Source organism: Micromesistius poutassou (genome assembly GCF_964030765.1).
Source record: "Micromesistius poutassou genome assembly, chromosome: 16".
Classification (NCBI taxonomy): Eukaryota; Metazoa; Chordata; class Actinopteri; order Gadiformes; family Gadidae; genus Micromesistius; species Micromesistius poutassou.
In genome coordinates this window covers 16,889,526-16,906,385 of record NC_140286.1, presented here as the reverse complement: position 1 = coordinate 16,906,385, position 16,860 = coordinate 16,889,526, and the positions used below count along the sequence as shown (strand labels likewise).

Here is a 16,860-nt window from a genome sequence, read left to right as displayed (position 1 = left end):
CGTGTTCTGAGAACTGAGAGCATTTGTATGAATATCAGCAGATGTGGTTGTTCAATTTATTAGTGCGTGTTTAATGCTGCTTTATACTTAATCTGAGTGAGTGTGTGTGAGTGTGTGTGTGTGTGTGTGTGTGTGTGTGTGTGTGTCTCGGCTGGAATGGGAGCCAACATCCCTGCAGTTAAGTAATACCGGTGCGACATGCCTCCATATTTCTTCACAAGGCTTATGAATCTCATGGATCTTGTGGTGTTCGAAAAACAAACGCGTCAGCGAATAAAATATGTTGTGCCCAGAAAATTCTGGAGATTTATGGGTGGTAATGACATGGTTCTTCATAAACCAGCAGAACCACTGAGCAGCGCTTTGTGTTTGTCGGCGAGCCCTGCTGAGTTCGAAGGGATACCAGTACAAATTGGCCAGTAAAAGAAATGCAATGTAAACAATGGAACATTTAAACAGATCTGCGCCGGTGTCGTGCCAGAAGTTGATTTTTGCCAGAAACTGATTTCCGGTCCGCGGGCAAGCCATTTTGAGGCAGAAACAAATAAACAATCTCGATTCAAAATATCTTTATTTGCCTAAATACAAGCCAGATATAAATCACCATCTACCCAACAACAATAGGCCTATTAGGCTACTGGACACACAGGAGGCTATCAAACACATAAACAGAGATAAAAAAACAAACAAACATTTGATGATCTTTCTCACACTATCGTCATTATCGGATCATTCAATGATCGCTTCATAAACGCTTGATTGGCCTACATTCTGAACAGCCAACGTTCATCACCGCCAAATGTGTTAAAATATGTTTTATTGTCTCACAAATACTTATCATAAATCAGTTTCTGGCAAAAATCAACTTCTGGCACGACACCGGTCTGCCCTGTGAGCAGGAGGGTCCAGTTACCGTTTGCATTCGTGTGTGTGTGTGTGTGTGTGTGTGTGTGTGTGTGTGTGTGTGCGTGTGTGCGTGTGTGTGCGTGTGCGTGTGTGTGTGGGGGTGTCAAATGGCGTGCCTTTTTACAATGTCTAGAGAGAGTAAGCATGGTTAACGGTTAAGAAATAATAGCGCATGTTTTCTTGTCTGCGTTTGGCCGTGTGCACACGGGGCTCCTCCCTGAGCGCAGGACGTGAACGAGGTCCGACGGCAGCGCGCCGCGGGGAGCGGAGCACAACAGCGGGTAAAGATAACACCATGGAACGGGCCCAGGACAGGGGTTGAAAAGTCAAACTACCGTTTGTCAACATCATTTCACCAGGTATGTAATTATATTTAGACAAGGAAAGTAATCTGTAATCATCAAAATCATTTTCTGTTCATGCACACAAACGTTTCACTTTCACTAAACCAAAACACTCTTGTTCCAAGTAGACCTGTAAACTCTTAAGAGCATGTTACACTTCTAATCCATGCCCATATGTCTCCCTGTGAGGTTAGGTCACAACCCGTTTCTACCGTTTTCTCCTATTTTTTCAAAGCTAAAAAACACCTGGAGCGGCGTGTCTCCGAAGGTGCAGTAAATTCCAGGCGAGCATTCCACGGCAGCGCTGTGCGCGCGCCACGCGGGGTCACAGCCCATTGCGCGCGTCCCCTCTGTGCGCGCGCCACGCAGGGTCACAGCCCATTGCGCGCGTCCCCTCTGTGCGGTGCGGTCGCCGCTCCGCTGTTGACGTTAGGTGGGAGCACACCTTCCGGCGGCAGCCTGGAGACCTCTCACATAAATAGTCTTTTCGGCGGGATCGTTTTGCATGGTATGTGCGTCCTACACAGTTGGTCGTAAAATAGCTGCTTTCTTACATTGCTTTTTTCCTGTCGAGAAGTCCCAATTAATAAAAAAACATATCTGTTTCTACATTAACAAGACCTTGAGTTGCTAGCATGATCTAGATGTTTTTGAAATGGTACCATGTTCTGAAAAATTAGGCAAATTTTACATATTTTCCCAAATTATTTTTTTTTACCATCACGTAGCTAAAATGCTATGTAGTGATGGAGGCTAATATATTTTAATACAAAATGGATCAGTACATTTTGGCTAGCGTTATTTTTAGCCAGTATTTATATCAGTATCCTTGTTCTTAAAGGAATTACTATGAAATAACTTTTAAAATACTTTCAGTCACTTTGAGTCCTTTTCTGTGTAAAACTAGTTTTTAGTAAGTGAGGTAATAACCACAGTACGGCCGTGAAGCACGTGTTACATGGCTTCCAGAAGCACAGAAGTCTGAAACTCCCACGTAGAGACAAATCCTTTGCAGAACATGTTTATTTTTGCCCTCTCAAAGCGGGACCTTGTGTGAGGAGAATTGACATTAATTTCTCTCAGGGAAATGTTTGAAGTTGGCAGCAGTGAACATTAAACAGAGTGTGGGAATAACTGGAACGTGCCACTGTCTATAGCGGCGTTGAAATGAGCTCAGAGTGCGCTGTGGATTCTCAACGGTGTGGTCAAACCATACTGTCACGTTTTGGCAGGCCTCGCCGTTGAGACTTTAAGCAAAGACTGGGCAGGAGAGGATGTGGGGAGAGTGGGCTGCTGGGCGCTGCTGTGGTCAGAGACCAGCTGTGGGGTGAGGGCTGGTGAGAAGATACCAGGTGAGCATCCCTGATGGTGAGCGCATTTATGTCGTTATTAAACTCACCGTTTAATAACTGGCTCTGTCATGGGCACTCCCACCACCACCAGGTCACTCCCACCACCACCAGGTCACTCCCACCACCACCAGGTCACTCTAACCACCACCAGGTCACTCCCACCACCAGGTCACTCCCACCACCACCAGGTCACTCCAACCACCACCAGGTCACTCCCACCACCACCAGGTCACTCTAACCACCACCAGGTCACTCCAACCACCACCAGGTCACTCCAATCACCACCAGGTCACTCCAACCACCACCAGGTCACTCCCACCACCACCAGGTCACTCCAACCACCACCAGGTCACTCCAATCACCACCAGGTCACTCCCACCACCACCAGGTCACTCCCACCACCACCAGGTCACTCCCACCACCACCAGGTCACTCCCATCACCACCAGGTCACTCCCACCGCCACCAGGTCACTCCCATCACCACCAGGTCACTCCAACCACCACCAGGTCACTCCCACCACCAGGTCACTCCAACCACCACCAGGTCACTCCCACCACCACCAGGTCACTCCCATCACCACCAGGTCACTCCCACCACCACCAGGTCACTCTAACCACCACCAGGTCACTCCCACCACCATCAGATCACTCCCACCACCACCAGGTCACTCCAACCACCACCAGGTCACTCCAACCACCACCAGGTCACTCCCATCATCACCAGGTCACTCCCACCACCACCAGGTCACTCCCACCACCACCAGGTCACTCCCACCACCAGGTCACTCCCACCACCACCAGGTCACTCCAACCACCACCAGGTCACTCCCACCACCACCAGGTCACTCCCACCACCACCAGGTCACTCCAACCACCACCAGGTCACTCCCACCACCAGGTCACTCCCACCACCACCAGGTCACTCCCACCACCACCAGGTCACTCCCACCACCAGGTCACTCCCACCACCAGGTCACTCCCATCACCACCAGGTCACTCCCACCACCACCAGGTCACTCTAACCACCACCAGGTCACTCCCACCACCATCAGATCACTCCCACCACCACCAGGTCACTCCCATCACCACCAGGTCACTCCCACCACCACCAGGTCACTCTAACCACCACCAGGTCACTCCCACCACCATCAGATCACTCCCACCACCACCAGGTCACTCCAACCACCACCAGGTCACTCCAACCACCACCAGGTCACTCCCATCATCACCAGGTCACTCCCACCACCACCAGGTCACTCCCACCACCACCAGGTCACTCCCACCACCAGGTCACTCCCACCACCACCAGGTCACTCCAACCACCACCAGGTCACTCCCACCACCACCAGGTCACTCCCACCACCACCAGGTCACTCCAACCACCACCAGGTCACTCCCACCACCAGGTCACTCCCACCACCACCAGGTCACTCCAACCACCACCAGGTCACTCCCACCACCACCAGGTCACTCCAACCACCACCAGGTCACTCCCACCACCACCAGGTCACTCCAACCACCAGGTCACTCCCACCACCACCAGGTCACTCCCACCACCACCAGGTCACTCCCACCACCACCAGGTCACTCCCACCACCACCAGGTCACTCCCACCACCACCAGGTCACTCCCACCACCAGGTCACTCCCACCACCACCAGGTCACTCCAACCACCACCAGGTCACTCCCACCACCACCAGGTCACTCCAACCACCACCAGGTCACTCCCACCACCACCAGGTCACTCCCACCACCACCAGGTCACTCCCACCACCACCAGGTCACTCCCACCACCAGGTCACTCCCACCACCACCAGGTCACTCCCACCACCACCAGGTCACTCCTACCACCACCAGGTCACTCCTACCACCACCAGGTCACTCCCACCACCACCAGGTCACTCCCACCACCAGGTCACTCCCACCACCACCAGGTCACTCCAACCACCACCAGGTCACTCCAACCACCACCAGGTCACTCCCATCATCACCAGGTCACTCCCACCACCACCAGGTCACTCCCACCACCACCAGGTCACTCCAACCACCACCAGGTCACTCCCACCACCAGGTCACTCCCACCACCACCAGGTCACTCCAACCACCACCAGGTCACTCCCACCACCACCAGGTCACTCCCACCACCACCAGGTCACTCTAACCACCACCAGGTCACTCTAACCACCACCAGGTCACTCCCACCACCAGGTCACTCCAACCACCACCAGGTCACTCCCACCACCAGGTCACTCCAACCACCACCAGGTCACTCCCACCACCACCAGGTCACTCCCACCACCAGGTTACTCCCACCACCACCAGGTCACTCCCACCACCAGGTCACTCCAACCACCACCAGGTCACTCCCACCACCACCAGGTCACTCCCACCACCAGGTCACTCCCACCACCAGGTCACTCCCACCACCACCAGGTCACTCCCACCACCACCAGGTCACTCCTACCACCACCAGGTCACTCCCACCACCACCAGGTCACTCCCACCACCAGGTCACTCCCACCACCACCAGGTCACTCCCACCACCACCAGGTCACTCCCACCACCACCAGGTCACTCCCACCACCACCAGGTCACTCCCACCACCAGGTCACTCCCACCACCACCAGGTCACTCCAACCACCAGGTCACTCCAACCACCACCAGGTCACTCCAACCACCAGGTCACTCCCACCACCACCAGGTCACTCCCACCACCAGGTCACTCCCACCACCAGGTCACTCCCACCACCACCAGGTCACTCCCACCACCACCAGGTCACTCCCACCGCCACCAGGTCACTCCCACCACCACCAGGTCACTCCCACCACCAGGTCACTCCAACCACCACCAGGTCACTCCCACCACCACCAGGTCACTCCCACCACCACCAGGTCACTCCCACCACCACCAGGTCACTCCCACCACCACCAGGTCACTCCCACCACCACCAGGTCACTCCCACCACCACCAGGTCACTCCCACCACCACCAGGTCACTCTAACCACCACCAGGTCACTCCCACCACCACCAGGTCACTCCAACCACCACCAGGTCACTCCCGCCACCACCAGGTCACTCCAACCACCACCAGGTCACTCCCATCACCACCAGGTCACTCCCACCACCAGGTCACTCCAACCACCACCAGGTCACTCCCGCCACCAGGTCACTCCCACCACCAGGTCACTCCCACCACCACCAGGTCACTCCCACCACCACCAGGTCACTCCCATCACCACCAGGTCACTCCCACCACCACCAGGTCACTCCCACCACCACCAGGTCACTCCCACCACCACCAGGTCACTCCCATCACCACCAGGTCACTCCCACCACCACCAGGTCACTCCCACCACCACCAGGTCACTCCCACCACCACCAGGTCACTCCCATCACCACCAGGTCACTCCCACCACCACCAGGTCACTCCCACCACCAGGTCACTCCCACCACCACCAGGTCACTCCCATCACCACCAGGTCACTCCAATCACCACCAGGTCACTCCCACCACCACCAGGTCACTCCAATCACCACCAGGTCACTCCAACCACCACCAGGTCACTCCCACCACCACCAGGTCACTCCCACCACCACCAGGTCACTCCCACCACCACCAGGTCACTCCAACCACCACCAGGTCACTCCAACCACCACCAGGTCACTCCCACCACCAGGTCACTCCCATCACCACCAGGTCACTCCCACCACCACCAGGTCACTCCCACCACCACCAGGTCACTCCCACCACCACCAGGTCACTCCCACCACCACCAGGTCACTCCCACCACCACCAGGTCACTCCAACCACCACCAGGTCACTCTAACCACCACCAGGTCACTCCCACCACCACCAGGTCACTCCCACCACCACCAGGTCACTCCCACCACCAGGTCACTCCCACCACCACCAGGTCACTCCAACCACCACCAGGTCACTCCCATCACCACCAGGTCACTCCCACCGCCACCAGGTCACTCCCACCACCACCAGGTCACTCCCACCGCCACCAGGTCACTCCCACCACCAGGTCACTCCCACCACCACCAGGTCACTCCAACCACCACCAGGTCACTCCAATCACCACCAGGTCACTCCCACCACCACCAGGTCACTCCCACCACCACCAGGTCACTCCCACCACCACCAGGTCTCTCCGTTGATCTTACCCTCCTCTCGCCATGCCTTGTTCCACTGTGGCTTGTTTTTCTTCTTCTGACATTATGGTTTTAAGTGCAGTCATAACTCCTGTTCAGTCTTGCTCTGGCAGAAGGCCTGAGAGAGCCCTAAATCTACAGAGGAACATTTCCTTTACATCATAAAACCCCATCCCCACCCACTCCTCCCTCAAACATGAAGTGATTGACACATTAACACTCATTGACACCCAATTGACCACAACATCTCCCTCTGAGGGGGACGCCACCGGCCAGGCCCCGGACCAGCTCCAACGACTTCATTTAGTTTAAACTGTCGACTTTGTGGAGGAAATGTGGTGAAAAGCCCACATTGATCGGCATCAAATATCTCCTTGGAATCAGAGAGCCGGCCTGTCAGACCCGTCAAACACAACACTGAGGGTCTGCTCATGGAGCTAATGACTCTCAATGTGTTCCTAATGAGGCTGTGAAGCTTATCAACACATTTAATGAGCTTTACGTTGATGATGATGATGACGGTGTTGCGACACACATGTATACCATGTGTGTAACATAACCCGCTTCACATACTGTATGTTTCAGACCCACACACCCACCAACACACACACTAGTGCACGCGTATGTTCATTCTATTAAACTGACGAAAGAATTCACACTGAAATGTATTTAATCAATCCGATTTATCTGAAACATTGGAAGTACGACAATCAGGCTAATGGTACACGACAATACTCCTACCGCCATGTTGTTGTAGAGCTACTCTGTTCTACTCGATCTGGTTCTGATGATGTCTCTCCTGCTGCTGGGTCTGCGTACAGGGAGTGTGCTCGTCGACTCTTTCTGGCGGCCAGGCACTAATAATATTTCTCTGGTGTGCATTACAGTTAATTGAAGTGCAGCAACTGTCAGAGTAATTCCATGCTGATGTTTGTAACTTGGCAGGAGGGGGGCCGTCTACGGCCACCGCTCACTGGGGACTTTTACTTTCCCCCCCCCCCCCCCCCTTCTTTTACAGTGTATGATTTTCATCTACTCTTTTAATCCCCGGTCCCCTGGTGCCGACAACGTTCCAGACAAATAATGTTAGAGCATGTGCCTCTCAGACAGACGGGAGGGGGGGAGAGAGAGAGGGGGTTTCTGTTGGGGTCATTAAGCACATAGGACGCATAGAAAGGAGCTCCGAACACACACGGCAAACAAGGGGAACTATCAGAGAACTAAACATTCTGTTTACATCTAAAGATCTAATATACACGCCACTCAGCCCACGCTGTGCCGTGGTCCCGCGTGTGTGCGCTCCTGTTCAGGGTGAGGCCTCTGTAACGGCTCGCTGCATTTGTACCGCCTGCATGTGCCAGCCGGGCAGCGCCCAAAGCTCTACGTCCGGCCCGCCACGTGGTCCCCTGACCCCCCGGCTTCAGCCGCCGGGCCCTGGACCCGCTCCGCCGCGCCCCACTCCGCAGGGAGCCACTGGAGGTCCGGCCCCCACGCCGTCTCCAGGGCCGCCCTCAGCTCTCTGAACGCCGTGGTGAGGTCGCCGTTGACGACCACCTTGTCGAACATGTGACTGTGTTCGGCCTCCATGTCCTCGGCCGAGCTGATCATGTCCTCAAAGTCTTCTTCCTGTGAAGGCGGGAGGGTGGGAAGACGGGGGTGAGACGCGTTGGTGTGTTAGTGCGTCGGACCTCAGTTATAAGAGGAGGGAGTCACAATTCAAATAGACAGGATATCATTTATTTGCTTCGGGACTTGGAGAAAGGCCTTCCAGCGTCTATCTTGTATAAAGGGTCAAATCAATTTGAATGATGTGCTCGATGATGTGAATTATTTCAATACCATGTTTGGATTTGTACTTTTAATATTTGAACGCATCATATCCTTTTCTTTGGAAGTCTATGGACCGCTGACTTCCGCCGTTTTCCGCGTGTCGTCCAAAGGTCTGCGCAGCGTGAACGTCTCCGCCTGGGAGCAGACGGGCCCAATAAACCCCGGGATGGAGACGAGGTATTTGGCTCCGGCCCGGCCCTTTCCACAACGGGGATTGAGATAATGTTGAGTGTAACGACAAAGCCTAATCTGACCTTCCTGTGTACCTGCTCTCGCTGAGAGCAGCTGGCCCTGGTGCCACGGCGGCAGCAGAGCGTGGGGGCTCAGCCTGTAAGACACGCTCCGTCTCTGTTTAGCGGTTTGGGGTCATGTTGCGCGGCCCGGTCAGGGCAGGTGTTTGGCCCCGTAGGTTTTTAATAAGGGTGAGACAGACAGGCGGACAGACAGATGGCAGTAACGATGTGACGGGACTTCCCCCGCGGAGGACACAGGCCCGCCCGGAGCCCCACGCAGACCGGGGGGGTCCGGGCGGTTTGGGTTCAGCGGGAACCGGCTCTCAGTCTTTTTTTCGTTGGTGTAAATAACGGATCTCCTCCTCTGTGCTCTGTGAAGCTCTTCATTGAGGTCAGTGATGTACGTTTTAAGATCCACATCTACATGTATCCATACTACATGCATCCATACTTCATGTATTCATACTTCATGTATCCATACTTCATGTATTCATACTTCATGTATTCATACTACATGTATCCATACTTCATGTATTCATACTTCATGTATCCATACTTCCTTTGCATTTGCTCCATGTAAACATCACCTTGTTTGATTCACTGACCCGCTGTCATCAATGTAATGTAACTATTATAGGGAACAATATATAATTCACCCCCTCATTCACTCACTCACTCACCCACCCCCTCACCCTCCCACTTACCTGCTAAAAACCATGGACCCTCGTTTACTGACTCATTCATCTACTCAAACACACACACACACACACACACACACACCAAAAGGCATGGACCCTCATTCACCTCCTCTCTCTCCCACACACTAAAAGGCATTGTCCACCTTATTCACTCACCCTCTCACCCTCTCACTCACTGACTCACACACTCACTCACTTTATCACCCAGCTAGTAAAATGGCATGTGCCATTATTGACTCACCACCTCACACACACTATCAGCCATGGAGCCCCATTCACCCTCTCACCCTCTCACCCCAGAAGGCATGGCTCTGTGTATACTGACGTATTCTCCCCATGTGTTCCAGTACAGTACAGCCCCCCTCCCCCTCCCCCCACCCCCCCGACACTGTGGACCACCTTCAGGGTCTTAAACGTCACATGGAAGTTACAAGGTCAGCCATGTGCAAGGTATGCATGTGTGTGTGTGTGTGTGTGTGTGTGTGTGTGTGTGTGTGTGTGTGTGTGTGTTTGTGTTTTGCGTGTGCGTGTGTGTGTGTGTGTGTGGGGGGGGGATGTCATGCCTGTCTGTTACAGGACGCAGGGCGTCCAGCTGCCCTCAGAGACCACACGTGTCCGGTGGTATGCGGTGCAGCGGGGGTTTTGAGGAGGGGTGTGTCGTGGTGGTGATGTGAACGCCTGTCCTTCACACACACACCTCGTCTGTGTGTGAGCAGCCCAGCCGTATGAAGGTTATTGGTTCAAACCTTCAGACCTAACCTTTGCTGATGTATGTTTCTGGTTTCATCTCCACAGACGTGCGTTGTAGCACATAGCGATGGCGTGTTACAGGACTTCTGCCTGAGCACGGTCAGCCTCTTGGTGGCTAGCATGTGAGAGAGCACAGCTTAGTCCATGAGGCGGCGTTGCCCATTGCTGGGCCTTGCATGTTGAGGTACGTAGCGCGGTGGTCAATACGTAACAGGCTCTTTGATATATAGGTGTACTGTACCAATAGAGGGACTCAGAGTGCTAGGAAAGCCGGGGTACTTAGTAGGGGCGGTAAAAATAATCGATTCTTCGATGCATCGCGATTCTCTCTTTCGATTCCGTCTCGATGCAGATAAGTTAATAATTGGAATTTTAATTAAGAAAAAATGTTCACCTGCTGCAACATTCTGTTGGCCTGCTGCAGAGCGCTACAGAAAACTCTCCTTTTTGCCTGCAGGTTCTCTGCGCAGAGAACCGACTTTATCTAATATAAAATATTAGATAAGGTAATTCATCTGTTGATTGTCTTTAATGATCATCACACAAGTAGGAAGTTATTAGCAAACTCTGAGTAGCAAACTGAGTAGCAAATATGTAAGGGATAATCACCTCAAGGCAGGAGCCGTCCACGAGCCGGGCATATCAAACTGTTTATCGCCCTGCCTTGAGGTGATTATCCCGTTTATTCTACTTCTTGCTTGCCAACATAATAAAACAATTCAGATACTTTAATAATTATGCTTTTTCTTATTCGTATTGCATGCTTATTAAATGTATACTCTGTTTAAGTTAATCTCCCTCAAAAAGTAGTCCCCTTTAGAACTATGGTGAATAACGTTAGCTCAGATGTAGCTAATTCTTTTCTATAGCAACCACACAAGGCTGCATCTGAAGTAGAATAAATATATATATTTTTGAAAATCCTGAATGGTAATGTACACAAAAGAAATTGTTGCATCGAGATGCATCGATAATCGTTTGAGAATTGAATCATTGACATCTGAATTCGGAATCGAATCGAATCGTGAGGTGCCAAGAGATTCCCACCCCTAGTACTGAGCACCAGTGTTGTGCATGAACTAGTTCAAAAGAACAACTTTGAACTGAACTTAACATATTTCTAACTAAAGAACTTGAACTTGAACTAGTTCAGATTTTGTGACGTTCTGAATTGATGCTTAGGTCCAGATGACATGTTTATTAAATTCGAGTTACTGCCTTAGTTGTGATGAATGAAACAGGTGTACAAATAATATCCACAACAATCTGAGATGGTAGTGATTGGCAGCAGGTAATGGAGAGGATTCATTTTAAAAGATAAGCACAGAATACTCACTCCCACAGTTTTTCTTTTTCTTTTTTTGGTGAACTATGAACGTGAATTTATTCATTTTCTTTTGTATGAACTGAACTTTGAACTTTGTTCATGTGAAGTATGAACTTGCACAACACTGCTGAGCCCCACACCGCCCCCCCCCCCCCCCCCCCTGAAGGTCTGCTTACTGAGAAGGTCCTGGCCGGGCCCCGGGGCCCCTCCCCGGGGGGGGGGCAGGTGAACTGGGCTCTCCTGCGGGTGAAGCGCAGCTCCTCCAGCCGCGGCGGGCGCACGAACACCACGTAGGGGCGGAACTCGGACGTGTACACACGCTTTATGGCCTGACACACACACACACACACACGCACACACACACGCACACACACACACACACACACACACACACACACACACACACTGTTAGTACGCCTGTTCTAGCCTCATTGCTGAAATACTAGAAGGAAAAACAAGTGGAAAGTACGTCATTTAGTCTGGTATTAGTAGGTCGTATCTGGTCATCAAGCGACCCTTTTATCCAAAGTCGAGTTCATTAAGACACAGTTTGTTAAGGACGATAGATCCTGTTCAGCTGAAGAAGGCCGACAGATAGACTGTGGACGCTCGGAATCAAACCTGAAACCTTTTTGCCTCGAGGCGCCCCCCCCCACACTGCCCACGTTATCCAGTTCCATTTCTCATCATGTTATACGAGTTATAATTATCACCTTTGCCACTGTTATGGTTATGATGCGTGTATCACTGACCGACGCCTGTCGGCCTGCCACTCACCGCCGGGTGCAGGTTGACCAGGCACATCTTCCCCCCGGCCGTCACCTCCGCCACGGCGTCCACACGGGTCCCGTAGTAATGGCCCCGGTACATCCCGTACTCTATGAACCTGCAGAGACAGGGAGAGACCCTCGCGGCTCACCGGGCACTCGTCTACGCTGTGGCCGTGACCTTCAGGAGCAGGTGGGGGTCTCCGGTGTGAACTGAAGACACGGGAATCGAACCCAGGACACTTAATCTGGAGTTGATCGTGAAGTGGCAGGTACCTATGGTTCAGGATGTCTTCTTCAAACTGGCGCTGTGAGACAAAGTAGTAGTCCACTCCGTCTTGTTCTTTTACCTTTCTCATCCGTGATGTATCTGCATGAGCGAGAGAGAGGGAGAGAGAGAGAGAGAGAGAGGGAGAGAGAGAGAGAGAGAGAGAGAGGGAGAGAGAGAGAGAGGGTGAAAGTAAGAGTATGTGTCAGAGATGATGGGAAAGAGAGAGAGTAAGGGGGCGTTAAAGGGTGGGAGAGAGAGAGTTAAAGAGAGACCGGGAGGTGAAGGGTGAGAGAAAAGGGAAGACAACGAGAGAGAAAGATTGATGAGATGAGGCTGAACTACAGAAAGAGAGCGAGGCGATTGGTGCACACAGTTCAGCTACCAGTGGCCTTGTAGGCACAGTTCAGCTACCAGTGGCCTTGTAGGCCAGACATCATCACAAGGAGACAACATTACATCGTGGGAACTAGGGGTGTAAATCGGAGCCTTCGTGACGATTCGATACAATATCGATTTCTTAAGCCAACAATTCGATTATTTTCGATACTTCAGAATTCCCCACGATTCGATTCGATTCGATACGATACTCAATATTTTTTACATTATATCTATTAATATAATATCTATCAAATAAATAAACAAAAAAAATAATCATTTGCCTTTTATTGAGAATACAGAAACAGTATTCTATACACACTTCAGTGATTACTGTACAAGTCTAGTACGGCAATCAGCCCATTCACTGTAAAAAAAAAATATATATTTTTTATTATTTTCTTTATTTTTTTTTAATAATCTGTATTCTTGCGGACGAATCGATGCATCGAACCGTCGGCTGTATAATCGATTGTATAATGGATTAATCGATACAAATGGATTAATATTTACACCCTCATGGAGACGCTCTGCACTTGGACCTACGTGGTACGGAGACACCAAAGCGCTCGGGGTCACAGACCAGCAGCCTCCGCTGGAGCTGACTCACGCCGACCCCCGGGGGCCCTGGAGGGCCACAGGAGAGAGGAGAGAGGAGAGAGGAGAAAAGGAGAGAAGAGAGAGGAGAGAGGAGAGATGAGGAGAGAGGAGAGGATGAGGAGAGAGGAGGAGAGAGGAGGAGAGGAGAGAGGAGGACAGAGGAGAGAGGAGGAGAGGAGAGAGGAGGAGAGAGGAGAAGAGAGGAGAGAGGAGGAGAGGAGAGAGGAGGAGAGATGAGCAGAGAGGAGAGAGGAGGAGAGATGAGGAGAGAGGAGGAGAGATGAGGAGAGGAGAGAGGAGAGAGGAGAGAGAGGAGAGGAGAGAGGAGAAGAGAGGAGGAGAGAGGAGAAGAGAGGAGGAGAGGAGAGAGAGGAGAGAGGAGGAGAGAGGAGAGAGGAGGAGAAGAGAGAGGAGGACAGAGGAGGACAGAGTAGAGAGGAGGAGAGAGTAGAGAGGAGGAGAGATGAGGAGAGGAGAGAGGAGAGATGAGGAGAGAGGAGGAGAGAAGGAGAGAGGAGAGATGAGGAGAGAGGAGAGAGGAGGACAGAGTAGAGAGGAGGACAGAGTAGAGAGGAGGAGAGGAGAGAGAAGGAGAGAGGAGGAGAGGAGAGAGGAGGAGAGGAGAGAGGAGGAGAGATGAGGAGAGAGGAGGAGAGAGGAGGAGAGGAGAGAGGAGGAGAGAGTAGAGAGGAGGAGCCGTGTCTGAGTGTTTAGTGTGTAGAGGTGATGTTTTCCTCACATGGACGTCGTGTCCTTTAACCAATGAGCTGCTGAGGTTAGAAGAGAGACGGGAACAGAACACATGAACGAGGGATGGATCAGAGCTCAGAGGGGACAGCGACCGACGAGCAGAGGAGGAGAGGAGCAGACACAAAGAGCTCTGAGAAGGACACACACACACGCACGCACGTGCACGCACGCATGCACACACACACACACACACACACAGAAGGAAACACATGTACACACACACACACATACACGCACAGAAAGAAACACAGGCACACACACACACACACACGCATGCACACATGCTATCTGGGGTTTGATCAGTATCAGTTTTATCAACGCGAGCCCCGGCCCCCAGATTGCATCAGACTTAAAAAGATTCCTGGCATTCCTTTTCCATCACATGACCTCAAAACGAGCTCCAAGGATCGGGTTCAGCTCCAGCGCCCCTCCTCGTCCTCCCCCCCAGCCTCCAGCTGCTCAGAGCGGGCCGGGCAGCGCAGTGCAACACGGATCCGTTCCCCCTGTTGGGCCGTCGTTTAGACGTTACCCCATCGTAAAGGACTCAAAGTGTCCGGCTCTGGGGGGTTCCCAGGGGCCACGGCAGTCTATTAGTTAATTGAAATATGTCAGAAAGTCCTCTGAGACTGAGGAGATAGGGTGAGGGCCCCTGGACCGAGGCCCTCAGCACGCTGCTGCTGAAGCCATTCCGCCCCCCCCCCCCCCCCCCCCCCCCCCACGCCTCGGGCCAACGTGCTGATACGCCGTCCCGCTCCGCTGAGGCCCCGGTGCCTTCACGGCGCTCACTAAACAGAATCCACAGGTGGGATAAGCTCCAAGACAATTAAAGCGGACTAAATCTAAACCCCGGCTGCGCCGACCGTTCCAGCTCGCTGATGGAGCTCTTGGCTGACATTATCAGGGGTCCAATTCGTCCTGATCCAGCCCCCCCTCCTCCCCCCTCCTCATCTGCTCCGTATCGCTGCGTGCACCCGCCCGTCACGACTCAGTGCGTGGCGTTCTCGCTCTCACCCTGTTATTGTTCTTTCCACAGATTGCCTCATTGCCTCCTCTCTTGATCACAGTTGACCCCTGATTCTATTAACATGACAAGGCCATGACGAGGGCCCCTACAGTAAGGGCCTTAACTGAGGAGGGCCCCACAGTAAAGGCCTTAACTGTGGGGGGCCCCTACAATAAGGGCCTTAACTGTGGAGGGCCCCACAGTAAGGGCCTTAACTGTGGGGGGCCCCTACAGTAAATGCCTTAACTGTGGGGGGCCCCTACAATAAGGGCCTTAACTGTGGAGGGCCCCACAGTAAGGGCCTTAACTGTGGAGGGCCCCACAGTAAAGGCCTTAACTGTGGAGGGCCCCTACAGTTAAGGCCTTAACTGTGGAGGGCCCCCACAGTAAGGGCCTTAACTGTGGAGGGCCCCTACAGTTAAGGCCTTAACTGTGGAGGGCCCCTACAGTAAAGGCCTTAACTGTGGGGGGCCCCTACAGTAAACTCTCCTCTCCTCTCACTCTCCTCTCTCCTGTCACTCAGGGGCCCTCAGGGGGCTGGAGCTGGGGGGCCCTCAGGGGCCCTCAGGGGTCTGGAGCTGGGGGGCCCTCAGGGGGCTGGAGCTGGGGGGCCCTCAGGGGCCCTCAGGGGGCTGGGGGGCCCTCAGGGGGCTGGAGCTGGGGGGCCCTCAGGGGCCCTCAGGGGCTGGAGCTGGGGGGCCCTCAGGGGCCCTCAGGGGGCTGGGGGGCCCTCAGGGGCCCTCAGGGGGCTGGGGGGCCCTCAGGGGGCTGGAGCTGGGGGGCCCTCAGGGGGCTGGGGGGCCCTCAGGGGCCCTCAGGGGGCTGGAGCTGGGGGGCCCTCAGGGGGCTGGGGGGCTCTCAGGGGCCCTCAGGGGGCTGGAGCTGGGGGGCCCTCAGGGGGCTGGGGGGCCCTCAGGGGCCACAGAGGATTCATCCTCCAACCAGAACAGAGGAGTGATGATGTTCCTCACACACACACACACACACACACACACACACACACACACACACACGCGCGCGCGTGTGTGTGTGTGTGTGTGTGTGCTCTAAAATAATAGGGCCTGTTTAATTGTATATTCAGATTGGGCTTGAAAGTTCACGTTGCTGTTGGTTGTTATGTCACTATGGTCTGTCTGTCTGTCTGTCTGTCACTATGGTCTGTCTGTCTGTTTGTCTTCAGTCACTATGGTCTGTCTGTCACTATGGTCTGTCTGTCTGTTTGTCTTCAGTCACTATGGTCTGTCTGTCTGTCTGTCTGTCAGTCACTATGGTCTGTCTGTCTGTCTGTCTGTCTGTCTGTCACTATGGTCTGTCTGTCTGTCTGTCTGTCTGTCTGTCTGTCTGTCTTACCCACTAGTAGGACCAGGCGCGGCCGGTCTGTGGGGCCCCTGTGGTAGGGGACCACCTCCAGGTAGGCGGGGCCCCGGGCGAGGCCCTCCAGCCCGGGGGCCCTCCTCCCGCTGGGGTCCGTCTGGCGGCCGCCCCGCCGGCCCAG

The 16,860-nt window shown here is 53.4% G+C and overlaps 1 protein-coding gene across 1 annotated transcript in view; it reads right to left on the bottom strand.

Moving 5' to 3' along the window:
* Positions 1-8,141: 8,141 nt before the first annotated feature.
* The window catches only part of LOC311360715 (MAGUK p55 subfamily member 7-like), a gene marked incomplete at both ends in the record, with an annotated part of 28,582 nt that continues 19,863 nt past the window's right edge, over positions 8,142-16,860 (bottom strand). The window contains 7 exons of the mRNA XM_084480818.1: positions 8,142-8,387; positions 8,673-8,789; positions 11,776-11,928; positions 12,377-12,485; positions 12,643-12,736; positions 13,559-13,639; positions 16,716-16,860. The exon at positions 16,716-16,860 is cut by the window's right edge and continues 23 nt beyond it. Coding sequence (XP_084336944.1) covers positions 8,142-8,387; positions 8,673-8,789; positions 11,776-11,928; positions 12,377-12,485; positions 12,643-12,736; positions 13,559-13,639; positions 16,716-16,860 — 945 coding nt within the window. The remainder of the gene's footprint in view (positions 8,388-8,672; positions 8,790-11,775; positions 11,929-12,376; positions 12,486-12,642; positions 12,737-13,558; positions 13,640-16,715) is intronic.